This window comes from Cinclus cinclus, chromosome 1 (assembly GCF_963662255.1).
Source record: "Cinclus cinclus chromosome 1, bCinCin1.1, whole genome shotgun sequence".
Classification (NCBI taxonomy): Eukaryota; Metazoa; Chordata; class Aves; order Passeriformes; family Cinclidae; genus Cinclus; species Cinclus cinclus.
The window spans coordinates 26,447,867-26,472,714 of NC_085046.1; the positions used below are offsets into that span (position 1 = coordinate 26,447,867).

Below are 24,848 nucleotides of genomic sequence, written 5' to 3' on the forward strand. Positions count from 1 at the left end.
CATGCTTTCTAAGAGCTAAATAGATAGTAAAGCAATTTCTGGGAAGAAAACCTTATTAAACAGGGTTGTTTTCAAATCATTACACCATTTCCTACGTGTAAGATAAGAAAGGATTTAATATCACTATATATGGAACACCTATCTACTCAAATTGGACCAGGAAACTGATCTGTATGCTGCAGCTCTGACTTATTTCCTTTCTTCCTTCCCAAATGCTGAGACTGGCGATGAGGCTGCCACTGTCTCCCCAGTGTGTTCCAGTATGATCATCCTCACGATGAGGCTACCTGAAATAATTAGTAAGCTTCCGAGGAATTGCTTGGGATTTAGAAATACTGATCCCATTAGTTAGACTCAAATAAATTAAAACAATTGAAATAATATTACCATAGCATGTCACCAGAATATCATGAAAGTTTTTGTTTAAATAAATAATTCATAAAGGAATTTTACTTTGTCTTTCCTTCAAATATTCTTTTTTGATATCACCATGACAAATAGTTCCCACGGTAGTACTGTTTACTCTATTGGTACTGTAGAAATGGGTAAGCATTCTTTTGTTTTATGTTTATAGAGAATTGTAAATGTTTTAGAGCTCTTATTAGCTATTATAGCTATTGCTTAAGTGTTTGTCACTGTGTTATTACAGTCAATGGTCAGTTCCAGAACATACATGTGTGCGTGTATATATATGTATGTATATATTTATATATATATATACATACATATATTCTGAACTTTGAAAAGATAGAAAAATAATGAAGGAAAAACAAAAAATGGTGAATTAGTTCTAAGAATACAATATTTGTCTTAATGTTATAATGTTACAATATGGATGGCATTGGGAAAATTGGTGGAGAAAGAGTAATAATTTTTTATAAATGAAAATAATTACAAAAAACCCCAAACTAAAAAAAAAAAAAAAAAAAAAAAACCACCAAATTGGGGTGAAAAGCCACAGTGTACAAATCTTGAAAAATAAATGCCAGCCTTTACTATGATAACTGAGAGGAGAGGAGGCCATGGCCACTAGGAAGTCTGGAATCAGAGATTCTGTATGCAGACAATGGGAATTCTGCAGCGAGATGCACACATCTGACTACAGCATGGAATGAAGTAATGTGGATCCCAATACACAATTAGCAAGGGGAGCATAAAAACAGGCTAAGTATCCATGTTCTGTTCTGCTCATCTCTGCCTGCTCTTGTCCCTAGCATCTCCCTCTAATAGCCCATCTGTGAATACTTCTTGAGAAATCTGTAGCTTCAGGACCTTCTGAAGCCTTCAGAAATAGAGAACAGAAAACCTGCTGTGATTCCTCAGTGGAAGAGGGGTATGTATGGCACTGAGGAAAACGCAAATACTGAAGAAGGCCACGACTGCTATGATGTTGTTTGTTCAGATGCTCTTCTCTCTGATGAAAGCATTATGAGCTCCAATGCTCCTACAAAAACTTGCACAGAAGAGGACTGATTTGTCTGAAATAACAAAAAAAATCCAAGCCAGTAGTTTCCTATGCCACTAAATGACTGCACTGTGAATTTCACATGTAAAATAGTTGGAAGAGATTGCAGTCAAACTAAATTTTCTTGGTTGACTGCTCAGACATCTGGAAACAGAAAAACCCTGAACATTACATTATTACCCAAATATACCCTTTATCCTTTTTTTTCTGAGCTTTCCTAGGAAGACATCTTATTAACACCAGTTTTTAAAATAGCTGTATTTTGTGACACAGGTAAAGTTCTAAAAGTCCATGTCTTGTGGAGGATGCTGTGATAAGCAATTTGAGAGAAGACAGTTTTGGGTGATTAGCATGAACGAGTTTCAACCATTGCAATGTTTCCCTACTCAATAACCTTGTTCCCTAACCTGTAACTCAGCACAAACCTCTACAAATACTTAGTGCACTGCTGATTTGCTGCTGGGATTCATGGACTGAATGATGGGATTCACAGACTGCATTGTGCTTCATGGCAAAACACATTCTTTGTCAAACCGTTACATGAAATTTGTAGTTGGAACTAAAGGAACAGTAGCTACACTTCAAGGGTTAGATCCTGCAAAAACACACCCAAGCAAATGACTTGCTTATTGATTTAAGGGTGCATGTTTTGGCTACAGAGAGGCTAGTCACATAAACAAAGCTGTGTATGTTGTTTTGCATATATTAACTTGAATCTCATGTCTCAGTTATTTCTTTTTTCATGCAATATACTTAATATTCTTGATCAGTATTATTAGTTTTACAAACCAAAGAAGAAAACACTTTACAAAATAAAGGTCCCCACATACATCTTTATAATTCAGCTAATTTTCAAGTAGCTGGCTTCCCTTCCTCACTTCTGTATTTGTCATTTAAATAAGTAAACAAACTAACAAACAGAAAGCATTGCTTCTGGACTTAATTTTTCTGTAATGTTTCATCTTATAATATGGGTGCTTATGTATTTTGGTAAAAGCTTTGGTAAAAAGATGCCTTAATTGGTGCAGATGGATAGTCACAAAACTGTCAGTTTAGCTCCACAGACATGACTAAACAAACGAGTTTATCTACAAAATGTAGTGTTTCCTCCTGAGTAAGTTACATTCTGACATTTATTTCCATTTGTATTCATTTTGCTTTTCACTGACTAAATTATTTCCCAAATCACCTTATTTTTTCCACATCATTCCTTATAGTTAAGCACTACTACAAAATTGGTTTGGCTCAATTTACATACTAAATGCAGTAAAATGTGTTACCCCAGAAGCACATGCCTCAGAAAGTGACAACCTGAAAACATGTAATTTTCTATGTTAAAGTGGGTTAAAAATCTGTGAAATGTTTCCTTTTTTCATTCTTGCTAGGCAAATAGATTTGCTCCATTTCTAGTCCACCATAGTCAATTCTTAAAATAATTTGTAAGCATTTAGAGAAATGTTTCATTTCATATGATAGGCTTTTAAGTTAAAAGTTGTCTAGGCCTAATTATGTGGGTACTCAAAATATTCTCAGAACAAGCAAAACGGGCAAAATTGCACTGAAAAGAAAGCAACTATGCTTTAATTTGGTCAGAAAGCTAAGTGAAAACTGAAACTTCATTATTGGTTTTAATACAGATTGCTAAGCAAAATTCCCAACGATTCAGTGCAAGTCAGCTGACTTGAGTGAAGCAAATCTATTTGGAATATATCCTTGTTAAACTTATTTTCATAGTGTAAGTGCATCTAAGATGCTGGAGACCACTTGGCTCATCTCCTCATTTTTAGGCTACTCAGTCTACTTCATGCCAGAAGGATGTGCCTGTTCCTACTTGGTTTTAAACTGCAAAACAGAAGCCATTTAGGGCTTTACAGTGCCTCCAGACCTTAAGTGCTGACCCTTCAGAGCCCTTGTATTGCTCTAGATCTGTTAGGCTTATCAAAAGAAAGTGTATCTGGGCAATGTGGGCACTTGGTGTAGTAGGCAGGGAAAGGAAATTGCACTGATAGAAAACCAAGATGCAGAAGGATGGAAAGTTGTGTTATCCCAAGTATGAAAAATAAAAAAGAAAAAAAATATATTTCTTCTAAGGAGTTGGCAACTTGTTTTATTTAATGTCATCTTATTCCTTTGGATGAAATTATACTTGCTCTATACATTTCTAGTAGAGAGGCTCACCTGAACCTCAGCTAACTGCACATATTCAGGGCCCCAAATGTTGAATATACAGTGTATTCTTTGATGGAAATATATATGTACATATTTTTGCTTAGCATTCTAAAGAGAACGTTAACAGAATCCATTTGCCATTTTCATAAATGCTATTCCTAATTTCAGACGTGAAATTAATAAAGTGAATTCCTTTCATTGATTGGACTGACCTTGTAGGTATTTAGTAGATCCACAAGTTTCAAAATGTTAAGCTGCGTAATGTTTTATTGAACCACACTAAGCTGTTTAAACATGTAGTGAACTGAATGGTGCTAAGGGAGACACACACAAAACTGACCCAGGCAGATATGGTTCACAGGATACTCATGTAGTCAAGTAATAATTATCAATAAATTCTGGAAATCAAAAAGAATCAAAATTATTGAGTTCCTTAATAAATTGACTTTAATTAATTGGTTACATTTTAGTGTAACTGCCGTTAAAAAAAGAACACAGTTATTTTTAGCATCTAACTATTTTAGTTTGTATCACAGCTAAAATAACACATTTCTGACAATTTTGTAAGTTTGAGTGCTAATATTATCTTATTTCCTGTTTTGCCTTATGCATGGTATAAAATGGAGTGTTTTAAAATACTGCAATAAGTTATCAGATTTTAAAGTTTTATATTGCCTTAAGTTTATCAGGAAAAAGTACACCTGAAATCACAGCTTAATTAGAATTCAATATATAATCCCTTGGGGTTTCACTTAAAGGAGTAAAAACTCACAGTGAATCTTTCAGTTTTTCCATTTCTCTCATAAAGAGAAAGACTCATTGAACAGAAATTTATTGCACTTTTCCCTGCCTTGGCAGCCCCTGGAAATGAAAAACAAGCCCTTGAGCCTGGCCAGGTATCCAACAGCTCTGCTTATCATGCAGTTTTCTCCTCAGGTCTCCCTTCCAAGAGTGGATAAGGGCAAAGACTATCTGAAGGCAATTACAAATTTTTGGGACGTCTTACAGTAACTTTGGTTTCATGTACCTTGTTTAAGGTACATAAGGATAGAGGAAAAACAATCAACTTCCTATTTCTGTTGGACCCTTGACAAATAATTGTCAGCTTTACTCACAATTTATTTGCTACCCTAGTTTATATTTTGTAAGTGATGCAGACATTAGAAGAAATGTTTTAAATATTTTCTTAGTCAGAAGACATTTTTCCAACTTCATATTCAAGAACTAGAAGTTTTTCTGTTTCTGCAGTAGTTACTGGCTTTCTCTGTAATATAACAATGCAATTCTGGTTATTGCCTGAACATTTTGTACTCAATCCAATATAATAGTTTACTTTTTCCTCACAGAAGGAGTTGCTTGGGATAAGAAATAATGCAGCACTAGAAAAGGAAGTCTATATGAGTTTTGTACAGGACTTAGCACTGTGTAGGGGTGGTGCTGAGCATAATCTTCATGCAAAAGTGCTCTTCACAGTCCCAGTTTCTTAAATAGAACCTCTTTTTATTCCTCTGCAAGTCTAAAAACCTTTTTCAACAACTATGCTATCAGATAGATTTTTGCTGTCTGGTAATTAAAAAAATGCTTAAAATCAAGTACAAATAATAAAATACTCATTTATTTCTTCCCCCCACCCTTGCCCTCACTACACTTGCCTACACATATCATCATTTTAATTTTTTTTTCCTATTCTTTTTATTCACAGTATGTCCACAATGCTGAGTTTAGGGGTGAGGTAATTTTACAATGTTTATCAGTTCCAATGTTAAAATAAATTGGACCAACTTGGTGTTTTCAGCTGTCAGAGTTCCAAACCAAGAATTATAACCATCCATGCTGGGAAACAGAGATTTGGTGAACTCTAAGCTCTTCTTCAGGCAGAGGAAGCTACACTCATGCTTGTCAAGGAGATTAAGGAGAAATCTGATTGAGTCTGGAAGACTATTGCTGCAGTGGATTACAAGTTTGATCTTCCCTTTTTTCAGGGATAAACAACCTCAAGGGCTAGGACACTGGCACAGAAAAGCAGATAATATCACTGGCTGTGAAGAAAAAGTGTGGCCGTATGGCAGGCCCAATAAATGAAAGCAAATGAAAGTGAAGCAATCAATTCAATAAATGTATGGTTGTGTGCTGTTCTACAAAATTGACACTTTTATTTTTGTATTTGTAGATTAATGTGCACTCCTTCTCCAGCTCCTTCTATCTTATTTATTCAGACTGTATACTCTTTTGGAAAGGTCAGCCTAGTATTAAGACTATGCATTGGATCCTGGAGCTGCCATAGTGCAAATGTTTAAAACTGAGTCTTTGAATAATAGATTGAATAAACACAAGGTTAGAGATTTACAGCTGCTGGTGGAGTGTGGAATTTCTAAAACTGAATAGTTCACTACATAAAAAGGGGGGAAATTAAGGAGAATTCAGCAACTTACACAAAATACATGCCCTCTAAGTCTTTGATCTCAAGGACCATGAGTGTACCCAAAGAACAATTAACAACTAAAAAAATCATACAAAAATTGAGATAGTCAGAACTGGATATTTCTCTCTAGACAGCAAGTGCTATTTTTTCTTAAACAGGTCTTATTTGTGAATATAAAAACAAACAAAACCCCCACCAACCAAACAACAAGATAATGATAGAAAAGTCATATTTCAAAGTTCTCCTTTGTAATATTTATTATATTCAAAAGCTATTGCAAGATAAAACATCACACATACATGCATATATATATATATATACTGTATAGATACTTTGCCAAAAATAGGGCTATTCTAGAACAACCAGTAAGTAAACCACAGTAACACCCAACAGCATTAATTTCAGTGATAGCACATCTGCACTAAAATCAGCTTTCTCCCTTCTCAGTGTATGCTTTCCTAGCAAGATCAAGAAAGGTTTTAACTCTATCCTAAAGCAAGATGATCACTAAATCAGATAAACTATTAATCTGTTTAAAGCTTGTTACTCCTGTTTTGCCAAGGCTGAGATGCTTTGCAGCAAAAAAAGCAGCCAGAACTCTTCCTGCCAAGAATCAGACATCTCATGCATGTTTCATAAGTGTTTCTCCACTGAAAACTCAAGGATTAAGCAAACACTAGTTCAGTTTCCAAAAGGTTCCACTAATGATTTTAAATAACTCAAAAAGAAATCTTGGCCCCATTTAAAGCAATAGTAAATTTTACCTCTATCTTTTAGCCACAATACAAAACCTTGCAAATTTATATGTCATCCCAGTGCACTGAATATGCTGATAACTATTTTTGCTACATTTGTTAAACTCCAAAATACCTAGATATAGGGCTTTTCACTATTAAGTAAAATCTCCTTAAAATTCATACAGATAAATCCATACTTATCCCTGCATTGACTGTTCATAGAAAATATTCACTTTAAGAACCTAAGGTTTAAAGCTTTGCCATTTATAACATAACATCACCACACCCTAAAATGTTGTGTGAAATAGATCAGCTCTCAAGTAAGCACCTTTTATAGCAAGATGAAAAACATTTCAACAGATTAGCAACATTGTCCCTAAAAGAATGTTGATAAAGGGTCCTCCTTAGAAAATAATAAGCTTCATGCAAGAATGGATAAATAATAACAAACACCATCAAGATTTGCTTTCCAAGCATTTTGGAAAACCAACATGGAATATTAAAACACACTAAGAAACAGGCTTATTGCCTGATATGCATTATGACCATAATCACTGTCATTGCACCTCACAAACCTCACACAACTGGGAACCCAGTGGAGAGAAGAAAAAGAGAAATTTTCCTTTCCAGGCAATAAAATGGCAAGAGAGCTGCTGACAAAGAGCCGCTGGGTGACTGCAGTAGGCTCTGCTGCTCTAATGAGGCACAGATGTAGGTGCAGCTGGAAGGGCTGGAAGGGCTGGCGCAGCGCAGCGCTGGGTGGAACACTTCCAGCCCCGGCAACACAGAGCTCAGCCAAGAAATCCTGCCTTCTGCTTCCCCAACATGAGGGACTCTTCCTTAAGAACTGGTGACCCTGTAGAGATTCAGCTGCAGAAGGACATACCATGCTCATGAAGTAGAGAAGACCATACGCCATTTAACTATCACAGGATATGTAAGCTCTGTAGTTGCTGTGTGAATGTCACCATATTAATGTGGAACGTATCACCTGAAGGGCGAATATTAAAAAGTATTCCATGCGTGTACTGTACTGAACTATCTGTATATAAGACATGCACTGTATGCAAATATGTGCACACTCTGGAAGAAAGTATTTTGTGTTCACAGCTGTACAAAAAAATCACTTACTTCTAATGAATGTTCTTTGTCCTGTTCGAATTTTGCAGTTTGCAAGCACAAAACCACAGAATTCCCATTCCCATGAAATGATCTAAATCCCTTGAGCCTTTCCCTTTAAAATCACAAAGTACATTCCAGAGCACATAAATTCACAAGACAGAGGGCAGTGCTGCACTGCAGTAATTGAGATGGCTCTCAGGAAGCCTGGACACCAGAAGCTGTGGCCTTATGGCAGTGTGAGGTACCTCTGCTAGCTTGAAGAGATGCTGTGTGCTATGGTCATGGCTGGGCTGCTACTAGTGTGAAAAAAACAGGCTGGTTTGCCCAAAGTCGCACTGCTGTGGGGCAAAAGACTTAGCTGAACAAATTTCCTTAAGGCTTAGGGTGTACTTGAAAGCAAGCCATGTGGTCCTTTAACTGACAGCATTAGCCAGAACATCCAAGCACACCTCTCACTAGAAATCAGAAGTTAATTTTTCTTCTCTGTTGGAAGTTGCATGCATTAATTAGTCCTTAGAAAATTAATATAGTCAAGATTGCTTAAAAAATGCAAGGTTTTTTTTGGCTTAGGAAACAGAGATAAAATGCAAAATAGTATGCATTCTACAGAATTGAAGTCACTGAGTCAAAAAATCATGTGACAACTGAACTTGCTAAAGTTAAATGTATTTTTGTGCATGTACAAAACAGTAAATATATGAAGTAGCTTTAAGAGTCCTCTCTGAGCCCTTGGATTTGTAAAACAGCTTTTATAAACAACCTCTACCTATCACAGCCTAACCCCAGCTGGCAGCCAAGTCCACACATCTTTCGTTTTCCCTTGGTGGGATGGGGGAGAGAATCAGAGGAGTACAAGAGAGAAAAACTCATGGGTTGAGATACAGACAGCGTAATAAGCAGAACAGAAGTCACAGAGAAGGAATTCATTCACTGTTTTTTTGGGCAGGTAGGTATTCAACCATGCAGCGAGAGCAGGACTAACCATTGGGTTAGGCACACATAACCATTTCCTGGGAAGATAAACACTATCACTCCAAACATCCCACCCCTTCTGCTTCTTCCCAAGCTTTACATGCTGGATATGACGCCATATGGTGTCGAATACCCCTTTGGTGAGTTCAGATCAGCTGTCCCAGCTCTGTTAACTCCCAATTCCTTGTGCACACCCAGCTCACTGGTGGGATGGGGAGCAGGAAAGGCTTTGACTGAGCAAGCCCTGCCCAGCCACAGAAAAAAAAATCCCTTTTATCAACATTGTTTCCAGCACAGATCCAACGCAGAGCTTCATACTAGCTACTGTGAAGAAAATCGACTGTATCCCCACCAAACCGTACTGCAAATCCAGTCCTAAAGGGAAATGCTGATGCCATTGTAAGCAATCAAAAAAATTCATTTGACTACAGTGACATGAAAATATCATCACAAACATTCCTTCCTTTCTCATGGAACCTAAAGTAGTTGACAGGCTCTTAATACAAAGCCTGCTGTAGCTGATGGGGAACTCTCCTTTAACTTCAACGGGTACCTAGTACAATAATACAAAATCTGGTTTGAGGCAAGTAATACCATATGTGTCCTTTCTGGATCTGCAAAGATCTCTACTTGGTATTAACAGTCTTTCAATAGAAAACAAAACAATACAGAATACAAATACCTTTGTGCTCTTTACAGTTGTGTTTTTAAGTTGAATATTTACTATACTCTTTCTAGTATGGCACTAAATTTATTTGGTTTTATGTTACCAAATAACATACAATTTTGGAAGAAGTAACAATATTTTATCTATTTAATGTACAGTGATATTGTTCTGCCCAGGATATGAGATCTCTTCTTTTTCAGAGACATCAGGCTTCCATCAGATCATCCACTGGTGTCAAGTGAGGTTTCTATTGCGAATTCTAAAAAGTTTTACTTGGATCACTTAACTTTTCTGCTTACTCAGAAACCTGTGACACAGCTGTAATGGGATGTTGATGGGGAAAGGTGCTATTTCTTTTTAACACAAAAGTAGCCAGTGATTCCAGCATGTCAGGAAACAGCATAGCCTCACAGAAGGAAAGCTCCTGACAAGAGGAAGATATATGAGTGAAGCAGATTTCTCAGGCTAGTAAGCAGAAACCCTGGCTATCTAGCTGAGGAGAGGATGAGAGAATAAAGACTGAAGATAAGAAAAATGGAGACCATAACCAACCTACCTATACACATTTGTATATTGCTTTTCTCATTTTCTATAAATGCAGCATACAAACAAAAAAAATCCATCCAATTTTCTATGTCAGAAATAATGTACAAAACCATTTCCCTGTGACAATAATTTGTAATGGAGAAATTCATTATATTTCCACTGCACATTTTACATCCTCTGCTTTCCTATGCCTGAGTGAGTAGGCTGCTTGTTTCTGTCTCTCCATTCTCCTTGCTTCGGACATAACAAATCTGTCTTTCTGGGGTCTCCATTCTTCTTTCACATAAAAGCTCTCTGTAATGACGGAGTAAAACATATAGAAACAGAATTTCAGATACACTACTGGACTGTTTATTTGCATTTGATGTCCACACAGGTAGGTAATGGAATATTAAGCTTCATTCAGAAGAGCTCCACTGTACCTGAAGCAGACTGTTTAAGCTGCATGAGCCACTGAATGCAGCTACATGATTCATTCAACTTCTGGGGCAAGCACCTACACTTCAGGATTAGGAGGTGCACTGCAATGCACAATATAAATCATGTCTACTGCCTGACCACTGCATACTGTGCTCTGTGGTGGAAATAGTTATTTGTCAAAATGCTCTAAATTTGAGGATCTCATTTTAACTTTGCCCATGGTTCTCTATGAGTTATCAACCTAAGTGCAGGTTAATAAATTGTAGAATTTATAAAAACTCAACTAATCTTTGCTCCAGCTACCAGGCCAACTGTGAAAGATTTGCTTTGATATGGGAAACAGGAAAGTTTTGAGTCACCTTTTTTTATCCTCACTCTGTAAACAATGCTTGGCAGTCTAGATCACTTTTAAGTACTCAGCTGTTGTAGTTTGGGCCATTAGTCAGCTCCTGACCTTATTCCTCTCTGCCAGGGATTGACAAAAGCAAACAGTTGCCAGGGACCTGGATAAAAAGCAGGTCAGGTAGTCGTTCTTCACAATCCATCCATCCATCTGTAAAAAGGAGTACTTTCATATTTAGGTGCTGTGCCACCAGCATAAAACAGCCCCTGGAAATTTTGTCTCTCCTTATTCTGGGGACAGTCATACCCAACTGCCTACTTTGCTATGCTTAATTACAGGAGAAGTGTCAGGGTACCTGTTCCAATGCTTTGAGTAAAAATCTGCAGAAAAACTCTTTCTGGTGATGGAGGTTTTAATTTTCATACATAAAATTTAAATTACATTTAAGATTAAAGATCTTCCAAAACACTTTTCTATTTGAAAATGTAAGACAAGTTTTTTTCAGAAACAATAAGGTGAGATATAAAGTACTACGAGTTTAAACTAATATAAATGGTTGCTGAGAATTAAGCCATAAAGAGAAAGGATAAATTAAAATACATACAATTCAGACACCGTTCACATGTTTACTTTACACTGTTGGAATGTTTTAGAAACTGTGCTTCTATGAGCAATACAGAAAGAAAAAATGCTATATTCAAAATTACCCATAAAATTGTTTTTATTTTTATTTCACACTATGGCACTAACACAAACTTGTCATTTGTAATCTAAATTCAGAAGACAGAGCACTAGACTTTCTTCTGCAGCTATTGTGCTACTGCTTTTTTATTTTGCACAGTAATTTAAACCCATTGGAATATCATGCTTTTGTGTTTACTCTCAGCCTAATTCTCACTGCATCCTAATAGGCCAAGCATTCATGGCAGGTGTAATAAACAACTTCTGCATTGCCAAATATATGCAGAAATTGAAGGACATAAACTAAGAAAGCTCCTGCACTAAATCCAAGAACTTACTGTAATTGATGTAAAACCCGATGCAGCTCCATCTGTCTATTCCATCACCTCTGTTGCTTTATTTTTTTTCTCTCCTGGAATATTTTCTGAACTTACCTGAGCTTTTATAAAGGGGCAGGAGAGAAGTTACTTTCACATGAAAAAAAAAAAATTAAAAAGCTTCAAGAATCCCTGGTCATTTTAAGCACATTATCTTTATTGCTGGGCTGAAATTTCCTCCCCTAAGCTTCCAAAAAAAGCTAGGAAGTTAAATTTGTTTGACACAACATGAAGATAAGAACATCTGAAGCAAATTATCCCCTTAACATTATAAGAAAATCCTAGAGACTATCATGAAGTTTAAGTGGAACTAGAGCAGGAAGTTTGAAACTGGGATGAAATTCTACTTTCTTCATGTTAGTAATGAGTTCTGCTATCTTCCTGCTCTCAGTGTAGGGGAAAAAAGCTATCAGTACTGAGGAAATCTTATTAGATTCTACCCTATTTTTAAACAGCTGGGATCAAAATCTTCATTCAGATACACTGGTGCCACTCCATTAAATTCCAGCAGTGGCACCACTGGTAGAGAAAGAATGGCACTCAGATTTTTCACCATTAAGTAATCTGTTTTCATTACCTTCTCAGCAGTTTGTTTCATTTGCCTGCAGTCGAGAAACTAAAATTAGAAAACATTTCATGTTCATAGTTAGTTTGCTTCCAATGTGAAAAAAAACAAGTCTATAAATTTGTCTATTGGATTATGGCTTGTGCAGTTCTCTTGTAAAGTTGTCTTTACATTATAGTGATGAACTGTAAATGGTGCAGTGCATTATTTTGTCCAAAGTAATTCAAATTAATGACCCTAGAAATATTATTTTAGGTGACTGTTATAAAGCATTGACAATACCCATGAATATTATCAGAATTTCTTTTCTTCTTTGTAATGCATGCATTGCTATGTGTTAATAAACTATTTTCTGATCATCTTCAGAAACTTTCTGTCTCTTGCAGGAGTTCCACTTGCCAGTCTTTTGTCAATTTTAGTAGCAAATCAACGTCAGGTAAATGTTGATAACAAACTATCAAAAGATTGAATACATTTTTCTTGCCTTTACTTGCATATTCATGTTCACATTTCATATTACCTAAAACATCACTCATTCTGACTGAAAATAGAAAAAATTGAAGTCTGCTAATCTCTTAGGTAACCTAGGTACCTTGTAACTGTGAGAATTATGTTGGCTTAGAAATTCTAAAAATTACCTTATTTTTTAATTTAAATGAATCTTTCAAAATGGAGAATAACAAAAAACTGCAAATTGTTTTTCTGGTTCAGATAAACATTGCTCTGGATGCTAAAAATGGATTTGCTTCTCAAGAATGGAAGAGGTATGTATCTTCTTGCACTGTACTGGCTCATGTCATCCTTACTAATAAAGTGTTAAGCCTTACCAACCACAAATAGTAGCACTTTGAAATTATTGGGGGGAAAAAAAAACCAAAACCACACAAATTTCTTCAAAACCGCACAGTAGCAGAATTAGCACACATTTGAGAAATATGCCATCAGAGCTGTGTCCAGAGACAGTCTTCAGAAGCTTAAAGATCAGAGGACATGAAATGATTTGAGCTTCACAGAAACTTCTCTTGACCAAATGTCAAGACCACTTCTAAGGAAAAGTGAATGGATCATATTAGCATGAAGTCAAACAACTTTTGGATTTCAAAAGAGAGCACTGAAGAGTAAGTTCTCTATTAAGTAATATTAAAAAAACCCTACTGTGGCAATGATGCTAGTGAACACCTCTTTTCTGTAGATGTCACAGACCTGTTGTACTTCACTTTGTCCTGAAGAAATGGTTGTGCAGCTCATCCAGTTGCATCCATAATAAGGCTGGCCAGTCAGCAGAAACAATAACTTTGTCTGCACTTGCACATCTCTAATTTTTTCAATTATCTCATTCAAAATACATTTCTAAAAGTCCTGTAATAACTTCTCAATCTTTCTTCCTGACAAAATGTTACAAGCGAATCAGCATTAAACATACATTTCTTTATTTTAAAGGTCGTTCAATAGTCACGCACCAAACCAATTTTAAAGGTAAAGCAGATGTTGAAAACTGATCTTAAATGTATTCCTCAGAGCATATTTGCCTATAAATCCCACAGAAAATGTAATTTTTTTTTTATATCAGGCACACCCTTCTAATTCCTTAGAGGCAGCTAGATATTCTATACCCACAAGCCTTTCTTACTGCAGGCAAATAAAAAAATTTTCAACATGCTGTATGGAGTATGTGTTCATGTGCCAGAACTACAGAAACCTGTAAATCTTTCTGTCCTAGATGGGCAGAATGAATTTCAGATTTAATCACCCTGCTGCATAATCAGAACCACTGAGAAGGAGGCACAGAGTAACTCTGTTGACAGAAATTTGATACATGCACAATGCTTTAGTACAAAAATAACAGATGAATCTTCTGTATGTGGCTCATGAGAAGGACATGAATACCAGGTCCACACTGACCATTCCAAAAAAATATGCCACAAATGGAAATTGAGTGGCTTTATCCACCTCAGTTGAAACCTAAGAGAGCAGAATATCAGCCTCTTTCAAATAACACATCTGCTTAAAAAAAATGGTAAGCCACAGCATTTATGAAGGATTTCACCTTTCTGACTAATGATGGGATTTGTTTCATATAAGTTAATAGCCAAAGATAAATATAAGACAGAATCCTAAGAATCCAAACTGCAGTTTTCAGGCTTCTTCATGCTGTCTTCAGGGAATACCAACTTTGGCTTCATGAAGAAAGAGGTAGGTGATGGTTTTAAAGAAGCAGCTCTAAAGATCCTTGAATATTTTAATACAGATAAAACATTGCCAAGCTGCAAAGCTGCTTTCAACAGTACCCTACAAGAATGCAAATAAATGCAAATATAGAGAGAGAGAGAGAGAGAGAAAGAGAGAGAGAGAAAGAGAGAGAGAAAGAGAGAGAGAGAGAGAAAGAGAGAGAGAGAGAGAAAGAGAGAGAGAGAGAGAGAGAATTACAGTATTTATTACTTGTTTGGCAGATAATGGCAACTATTGTCCACTACATTTAACATAGGACAGATATATATCCCTAAAAGAAAAAGGAGGAAGTGTCCTCTCAGGATGACTTCTATAATAATTAAACTTAGAAGACTTTAAGTTCTGTGTGTTTTTAGGAATAAGTATGCATATAAGTACTATGTAATGGGCAAAGATAAGTAATGTAGAATTAATTGCCTTTTGTTTTCTAGTCTATCTATATTTAAAGATTTAAAGAGCTTAAGCACTTGTTAAATATATTTGAAAAATGCATTGAAGGGCCTTTGTTATGAAATACATGAGCTCACGTTTTTGTCAGCTGTGCACAAAAGGAATAACCTTGTCTCACCTAAGAATCGGGTTTTCTTCTGGGATATTGGTCTTTCTTAATGTCCAGAGAATCTGTATTTCAAGAGATAAAATCCAAACAAACTGCCAGGTATCAAGTTACGTAACACACTTCCCATTTTTATACAACATACTTCTAAAACTGAAGTCTTGCAAGACAATGTTCTACTTGGGTCCAGAAAGGAACCACTGCCCAAGGACACCTATAGGCTTTGCCCACCACTGTAATCATGTCTCATGGCATAATACACATTTTCTTATTCAGACTTCATGAGGCTTTCAGGCAAATGTAAACTGTGAGTGAATCCACCACTTCAGTACATAATGGATAATCTGAACTGCTACCAAATAAATATCTTTTTACCTAGATTTTTCCATATAAAATACAAAGTCTTTGCAAATATCCATTATTTTGCAATTACCACAGAACAGTCTTTCTCCTCTACGTTCTTGCTGCTTGAATTGACTTTATTACTTGCAATAGTTGCTATAGTTATCTGCATTCCTGGAGTTAACTTTAAGCAGAGAGCATCAAGACAAGAACAGCTGTGCTCTGTCAGACAGTCCAGAATTAATACCCCTTATCCAAGGAAGGGCCAGATGTTCACAGTAAAGCACAAAGAACCTACCATAAGTTACAGACTTGCAAAGATACTTTCTTTTAGTCTTCCCATAGCAAGACTCAGCCAAGTACTAAAGTGTAAGATTCTGTCCTCTCTTAAAGGTATTTTTGTCCTTACATGAATAGCTAATTATTTCCCACAACCTGTACCCTCTTTTGCTATGTGCTTCCCTTCCTTAAAACTGTGATCCACAGGAATTCTTGAGAATGTTTGTAGAATTTTAATTTTTTAATATTGAAAGTTCTCTATTTATTAAAAAAACCTGGTTAACTTGAAGAGAAAAAAGAAAGAAAAGAAACAAAACCTTTTTGATAGCTTCAGTCTGTTTTTTTTTACCCTTCCCCCCAGCAACATATGGCAACATCTGCTCCCTCCCTGATGGATAACGACTTGTTGGCATTGACTTTTCTGCAAACAAAACTTCTTAAAGTGACAAGTAGATAAACTGAGACATAATTTAAAATATATATATGCACACATATAAATATGACTGCATGAGTATGCAGTTATTTTTCTGAGATCAACACACTGAGCATAAAGGCCATCACAACAACTTTGCTTTCTTGTCGAGGAAACATGAACTGACTTTTGCTTACCAACAAACCACACACCAGAAACTGTTAAAAGGAGGATATTGTCATTTTGCAAAATAAAAGAGCAGACACATCAAGTTTTAAATGTTTATTAAGCCTCATCAAAACAGTTTCAAACACGACCTAGTGCTGTGTGAGGCAAATTTGATTATTTCCTGGATGATTAAGCATGACACTTGTGCGGATGACTTATGGAAGACCTTTCTGTGCAGCTTATGGACATGAGTCTGTTTTTAGAAGTCAGGACGATCCTTTTTGAGTCTACTGTAGTCCATATTAATCGAGACGAACTAGGAAAGAGAAAGGAAAAAATATTAATTAAGAAGTTTGACTACACATTTTCCATATTTACTAAAAATATGCATCATTGAACTCATGTCAGGAAACTGAAATTATATTTTGAGTTTGTGAACTGGGCACTAATAAATAAAAAACTTTTAACAAGTAGTAACTTTTTAATATTAATTCTACACCCAGTATTAGAAGATCTGCATTTAAAATGAGGCAGTGGTCATGTCTTCCACTAGAGGAAACCCACAGTGTCTCTTCTTAACTCCCAGAATTAGAAGTCCATTCAGAGGAACGTTTTACCGTACTGCTGAGTTTATCCATTTTTGCTCAAAATTTATGGCTTCTATATATTGAAGCCAAAAGCCAGGTTGCCACGTGGCCAAAGTACAGTGTCTGCAAACAGACAGCAGCACAAAGGAATATTCAGGGCACTGCTACAAATGGCAGGTTTGGTTTAAGTAGCTGCATCTAGAACTGCAAAGGATATCAAGGAGGAATTAAGTCAGAACAGATCTGCTAACATGCTCAGCTTATACTACTATAATTGGATCCTGTTCCAAGCAATCCAGAACAACTCAAAAAGTGACGAGGGACAATGAGTTTACAGACTAACTGCATATTTTGGCATCCCAGCCTGACTTGACCTCAAGCATCTGATAGTAATTTTTCTCAAAAAAAACCCCAAAATGTTGAAAAACACCTTAACTATTAGTTTGATTATTTTTTGTCATACCCAATTTTTAGATTTTTTTATACTTTCTTAAAGAAAACACAACAGCCCACAGCACATCCAAATTACAGCTTTCTGTGCAACTCCTACAGTAATGCTCGGGTTGTCAACTCTTCTTTGGAAAAAGACTGAGGAAGTTAATAAGACAAAGAGAAGTTTACAATATAATAAAAACTTCTCATCAAAAGCTAAGACTTGTAAAACAAGAACTTTTTACTAAAGAGTTATCCTTAAAATTTGAGTACATATCCTTTTCATTTTCCACAGGGCAGATTTGGAAAAAAAATGTGCCCAATGATACTCATACCCAAATATGGCAAACCCTGAGACTGTGTTCACATGTTAAGGCAGAAGTGGAATGCTACACAGGTCATGCACTCCTTAAAAGAATTTATGCTGTGCACTATGCAGGATCTGCTGAGTTTAGATATTTACAAAACCAGCAACATTCCAGAATTGACAATGAAAACAAAGAATAAAATATACTTCTGGGCCTTTTAAGGGAACCACAACCTGTTTTATTTTGGAAGTGTGGGGTTTTTCTACTTATTTTAATGATTGGAATAGTAGTATATGTTACCTAACAAGACACTAGCTTTGAAAACACAGCAGGTTTTCTTTTTTGGTATCTTGAGAATGATCTTAAAATATTCATGACAACAATCTATTAACACAACACTTCTGTAGAGCATGATTAAAATATGATTTATGTTCAGAGAAGGGCAATGAAGCTGGTGAAAGTTATAGAGAGTAGGTCATATGAGGAGTGTGAGGGAGCTGTTGTTCAGCCTCAAGAACAGGAAGCTCAGGGGAGACTGACTCTCTACAAACTCCCTGAAAAGAGGCTGCAGCCAGGAACGGGTTGGCCTCTTCTCCCAGGCAACCACCAATAGGACAAGAGGACACAACCTCGAGCTGCATCAGGGGAGGTTTAGATTGGACATCAGTAAGACCTTTTTCACTGGAAGCATTGTCATACATTAAAACACTGGGTGGGGGTGGAGTCACCATCTCTGGAAGTGTGGAGGAAATGACTGAACATGGCCCTTTAGTGCTGTGGTCTAGTTGACAACATGGTGTTCAGCCAAAAGTTGAACTCAGTAATCTTGGAAGTATTTTCCAACATAAATGATTCTACGATTTTAGGATTTCCATAAACTAACAAGTGTTTTAGACATCTTTGCACACTTCCTCATTAGTTCAATGAATTTAGTTGAATATCAACTAAAGAACATTTCTGTTGCATCCAGTTACTTACAGTATTGTTTTGTACTCAAAAAAATCAACTGTAGACCTGAACTCATGGCTATGTTAAACACTGACATTTTCCTGCAGTAAAGCCAACAACTTAGAGCTTAAGAAACTGTAGTTCAGATCTTTGGTGTTCTGTTCTTATCCCTGTAGTTTATTTCTGAGTATTATTAGCCAGTAAATTCTTCCTTTCACTTCTAGCTCCTCTTTTCCTTACAGTGCAATAAATACTACTGCTTTCATACAGACTCTTTTCACCCCATTATCAATCATCATTAGGAGAGTTTTAAACCTCAAACTCAGCCATCTCTGCTCAGAGTTCTAGAGACAAACAAAAGGAATACATCACTCATCCAACTACTTCCCCATATAATCAAACAAACCAAAGCAATAGGCGACACCTCTAATATGATACTTTCTAAAAACCTCATTTCTCATTTTACCTTGTACTGGTCACTGGGAGACATTTTGTTCCAAGGTTCTGGGTTATTTTTCTTGTCCCAGCTATTGAGAGAAATGGAAGATGTGAGAGAATACTAACACTATCTTCAAAATAAAAAAAACTAAAAATCACATATGTACTATGGTTATTAGGTCATGCAGTCACCCATCCAAGCAAGTTTCCACAGGAAAAAGACATTGTCCTTTGTCAGCAGTCTCTAAATATCATGATAAACCGAGATCTCCAAATCAAGGAAACCTCCACATACTTAATGTCAGCTGATACTGGACCAAGACATTAAGGCCTCCAGGAACATAAAAACCAAGGCAGTGGAGTGTTTATGCATGTGCATAAACATACATATACATATGCAGCAAGAGGACTGGCACTGGGTATTACTGAATACATACCTGACATCAGGGTTGAACATCGCCAAACGCATGAGATACAGGCCTGCACCAACACCTCCAGATCCAATGATCACAAACAGAGGGATCAACTGGAATAGCAACATAAAAATAACAAGTATTATCCTACAATACAGCAAAGTATTATTGATACATAGCACTTCTGACTGCAGCTATGGCAAACCAGAGGACAATCTTACAGACTTTGAGCCATAAATGCGTGTCCCTCTAAACCCTTGGCATAAGCTCCCTGTTTGCAGAACATCCCTGGGGTCACTGAGGGAACAGCAGCTATGAACACGCAGGTACGAGAAAAACAGTCCTACATATAGAAAAACCTAAGCAGAAATTCAATTGCATCGCGTTTCTGAGACAAACAACCGCTCCTTCACTGCCAAAACAGCCCCTACCGTCTGTACTCAGACAACAAACCAAAAACACGAGAGTGGGAGCGTGGGGGCAAATCGACGGGCAAGAAGAACGGAAGGGCCACCTCGAGCCTGGCAGCACAAGCAAGGCCGCAGAAACCGGAGGAAAGAAGGGACCTGGCCGTGTCTGCTCGACCAGCTCCGGGCGGCCCAGGGGCCGGGCATACACAGGAATAACAATAGACGGATGTGCCAGGAGGAGGCGACCGGCGCGGCCGGGGGCACCGAGCGGTGGCAGAGAAGGGCGGGCGCGGGGCCGAGGCCGGGTACTCGGGCTCAGGTACTCACGGCCGGGTGCTTCTTCGCGTGGGTGAGAATAGTGCCTAGCACCATGGCGGTGGCGCCGAGGAGGCGGTGGAGGATCGGTGGCGGCGAGCGCAGGCGAAGATCTCGCTCTCTGCAGGCTCCGCAGCGGTGCCTGCTCCTTCAATCGCCGTGCCCCCAATGTCACCGAGGCCCCCGCCGCGGCAGGTGCCGCCGCCGCGGCCCGGATGTAGCAGCTGCGGCGTTCGCCTGCTCGCCCTCCGCCGCCCAGCGCCGGCCGCCGCCCCGCCGCACCGCCCCGCGCCCGCCCCGCCGCGCTCCCCGGCCTGCGCGGCCCCGCGTTAGCGCGGCCCGGTCCCGCCGGCAGCGCGGACGCCGCGGGCGGCAGCAGGCACCGGCCCGGACACCCCGGGCAGCCGGGCGGTGCCGCCCCACCCCGCCCGCTGCCGCCCGGGCAGCGCCTGCGCCCGGGCTGCCCGCGATGGCAGGGCCGGGGAGCCGCGGCCGCCCGGCCCGGGGGTCATTCGCCTGCTGCCCCCCTCACAGAACGGGCCGGGTTGGAAGGGACCTCAGTGGGTCATCTAGTCCAACCTCCCTGCCCAGGGAGGCTCATCCTAGACCACATGGCACAAGATTGCATCTCGACGGTTCTGGAATATCTCTTCGTGTGAGAGACTCCCCATCCTCTGTGGACAGTCTGTTGCAGTGTGCAGTCAACTGCACGGGAAAGAAGTTCTCCCTCGTATTCAGGTGGAATTTCCTGTTCATCAGTTTCTGCTCGTTGCTTAACATCCCATTGCTTGGCGCTACCAAGGGGAGCCTGGCTCTATCCTTTTGACATCCCTTACAGATATCAATAAAGTTCCCTTTCAGTCATTCCCCTTTGAGGCTGAGTCATTCCCTTTTGTCCCCAGCTCTGCCAACTTTTCCTCTTAAGAGTCATATTGCCCTAATTGTCCTTGTCAACCCTCCACAGTCGGACCCGTTCCAGGAGCTGCCTGTGTTGTACTGAAGAGCCCAGAGCTGGACACAGCACTCCAGGTGCTGCCCTCCCCAGGGCTGAATAGAGGGGTAGGATCATCTTCCTCAACCTGCTGGCAGTGCTCTTCCTAATGTTCCCCAGGATACTGGTAGTCCCCTTGGCCACATGGGAACACTGCTGGCTCATGGACAGCTTGCTGTCCACCAGTACTTTCTTGGCACTGCCCTCACACCACCCAAGAGCTGCTGGGTCAGAGCCACAGGGCAGAGCCTGCCAGGCCTTGCCGAGAGGCGCCTGCCTGCTCCCTGTGTGCTCCCTGTGCTTTGGGGGGCTGGGAAGGCGTGTGGCAGCGGTGGGTATGTGCACACCTGTGTCTGCCTCTCAGCTGGGCGCCCTTCGCTGGGCAGGCCTGAACACTCAGCAACCTGGGTTGAAACTTGGAGGGGTGGTTTAAAGGTGAGGCAAGAGAGTTAAGACTTTCATTGTCCTGAAAAGGATGCAGGGAATGAAATTCATCATAGAACCTCCAACTTAGTTCTTTTGCTATGGTCAGGTTGGCAAAAGGTGGGTGCGTACATGGCATTGAGACTGCCCTTTGATTTTCAAAAGCCGTTTATAATGATACGTTGCATGTAAGTGATTCTCCCTGTCTACTTCACCTGGAGTACTGCATCCAGCTCTGGGGTCCCCATTACAGGAGAGACATGGACTTGCTGGAGCAAGCCTGGAGGAGGCCACAAAAGTGATCAGAGGGATGGACGAAAGGCTGAGAGTTGGGGTTGTTCATCCTGGAATAGAGAAGAGTTATGGGGTGACCCATTTGCAGCCTTTCAGTACATGAAGGAAACCTACAAGAAAGCAGGAGAGGGACTTTTTACAAGGACATATTGGGATAGAATCTGGGGGAATGGCTCTAAACTTAGAGGGTAGGAAGAAATTCTTAACTTAGAGGGAGGATAGTGAGGCACTGGAACAGGTTGTCCAGAGAAGTTGTAGATGCCCCATCCCTGCAAGTGTTCAAGGTCAGGTAGGATGGGCCTTTGAGCAACCTGGTCTCGTGGAAGGTACCCCTGGTGGGGGTCGGATCTAAATGACCTTTGAAGTCCCTTCCAACCTGTTCCATTTTATGATTCTATTATATTTTGGCCAAGGTTGCTTTAATTATTTAAATATGGCTTGAATTCAATTTTTTTTCTTGTTATATAATTTTAAATAAGCAACATGGCTATTTATTGTATGGTACTGTGTCCAAGTGCTGTCCTATTTTTTTCTCCATTACTCTCTGTCTTACACAGAATTGGGAACCTAATGCCTATCTTTAGATAGTATCACCAGCCACTCTGAAGTGTGATTTCTTTCACAAAAGGTAGCCCAAAAGGTAAATTTGTCCCTAGGCTTTAAAAAATTCATTATTAGGTAAAGGGAATATCATCATGCTACTAACCTAAGACAGAAATAGTCCTTTTCATAGGTTAGAAGCAAAAGAACTTTTCACGAATGCTCTTAGTTTCTGTGGCTGTATAACAAAGTAAAATTCTAAGTAAAAGATAACAAAGTGGCAGAGAAGAAATGTATTGAAGGAATGGATATCTGCTATTTCACTCCCTAGTTACACAGACTGGCTTCTGCTTATTTTCAACCATTGTTCAAATTATCTCTTTTATCATAAATTCTAGGGGGAAAAAAAATTCCTTGCATATCATTAAAAAGTCCATTTTTTTTTCAGATTGCCAGAGCCAGTTTAACCTGGATGTCAGCTAAGTTCAGTAATTTGTACAGATGCATTTGATGTCATTGGGTAGTGCAAGAAAAAAATAGTTATAATAATGTTTCCTTTGGAGCAATGCAATCCTATTGCTTGTCTCCTTCATTTGTTTCAGAGTTGATAAACAGAAAAAAAAAACCATAATTACTATGCTTCAGGAGTCTGTTAACTGTTCCAGTACTCATTATGTCATGAAGACAGTACTTCTCCATTTTTTTAGATGGAAAGGACAATTTACTTATGTTAAAACTATGAAAAAGGATACTATTGCTGGTGTTCTTCTATAGAAGATAAATACGTGAAACCTCCAAGAGTAAGTTGGAAGGTTACAGTGCTCACCTTCTAGTAGAGTAGTTGAACTTTTCACCATACTTGGATTACAGGAGATGCCAGTTGCTTAAGCAGCTGCAGGAAAAACAGGGAGCAACCAAAGGGTAGATAGACAGCCAAAAACCATGTGGGGCTGCTCAGCAAAACTCTGCTCAGATTGAAAGTCTGCTTCCTTGTACATAGCCAACATGTGGCTAAGTGAAAAAAATGGGAGACTACAAGTATCCTGATTCTACAATACAATACTATGGGAAGATCATCAGAGGTACATTATTTCCACTAGACTATGTCTTGAGCACATATTTTTAGGAAAGACATAATAATTTTTACATGGTTCTCAGTATAATTTTTTTCACAATAATTTATAGTTTTTGCTGTCCTGTGCTTTTATGAATTTAAAGAGGCGTAGTACCTGATCAATTTGCAAAATTTGTCATGCATTTCATGGGCTTTCATAAATTTTTTTCATTTTGTACATCAGGTTTTATTGCCTGTGCCTGGATGGCCCAGCTGTTTTGTTGTTCACACACATGCCTTACTATTTATAACACTTGGAATTTTGTATATGGGAATGAATTTTGCAGACAAAAAAAAAGTTTGAAAACAATCAGAAATCAAATTTTTTCATTTTAATTTTGAAAATTGCATGTTATTATTTTTAAATTTCACACAATGCAGCATTGCTAAAAATGCAATCCCTCATTTGCATCACTTGGCAAAATTCTGAGTATAAACTCAAAGTACCTCAGGGCATATTGATGATGGATCCATGGTTCTGAGAAATACCTACTCAGCTGCCAAGTTTGAGTGCTTGTACTGTGCTATAGTTATATAAATTGTCTGGGTTAATTTATAGTAATGCTGCCAATTTATTGGCTATACTGGATGACTAACAGTTTTCTGTAACTTACCAACTCATTCCCAGAAAGACAGTAAACACTGGATAAAGGTGGATAATTTTGCCACTCTCTTTACGGTCACTTAGTTATTCAAGCTGAAAGTAAACACATTTTTTCCCTCTTAAGGTTTGGTGCCTTTGGGTTCACACCTGACAATTAAATTTATGATCCTTTAGTTAGATACATTGCTTCATTTAATCTGAGTAAAGATTTTTTTGTGTAGGTTTTTGCTTTTTTAAATAATGAAATGCATGGAATATGAATGCATAATCCTTCAGGTATTTTGGCAAGATTTTGTGATGAACCAGTCCGTTAAGAACTAGGAGCTAGACTTGCAGCAGTGCTCAGCACTGCTGAAAAATTAAGTCCTCAGGTTATTCTGATGCTTTGTCATTTATTTTTTCCTCTTGTCTTTTTTTCCCCTGTATAGCCTCACCTGGCTTCTGTCTCTCACTGTCCCTCTTTGATTGTTACTGTACCTTGTTCCTGTCCTTAGGCTCATTTGAGCTTTTGATTTCAGAAACTTTTCATCTATTCTAGATACTTTGTTTTAGTTTTTGT

General features: G+C 38.5%; 1 protein-coding gene across 1 annotated transcript; it reads right to left on the reverse strand.

Moving 5' to 3' along the window:
- Window positions 1–16,571: 16,571 nt before the first annotated feature.
- NDUFA4 (NDUFA4 mitochondrial complex associated) lies at window positions 16,572–20,579 on the reverse strand. The gene is made up of 4 exons (XM_062495242.1): window positions 20,336–20,579; window positions 19,623–19,711; window positions 19,214–19,274; window positions 16,572–16,788 (listed from the first exon to the last, which is right to left on the reverse strand). The coding sequence occupies exons 1-4, from the start codon at window positions 20,378–20,380 to the stop codon at window positions 16,732–16,734; spliced, it is 252 nt and encodes an 83-aa protein (XP_062351226.1). The 5' UTR covers window positions 20,381–20,579; the 3' UTR covers window positions 16,572–16,731.
- Window positions 20,580–24,848: the final 4,269 nt, after the last annotated feature.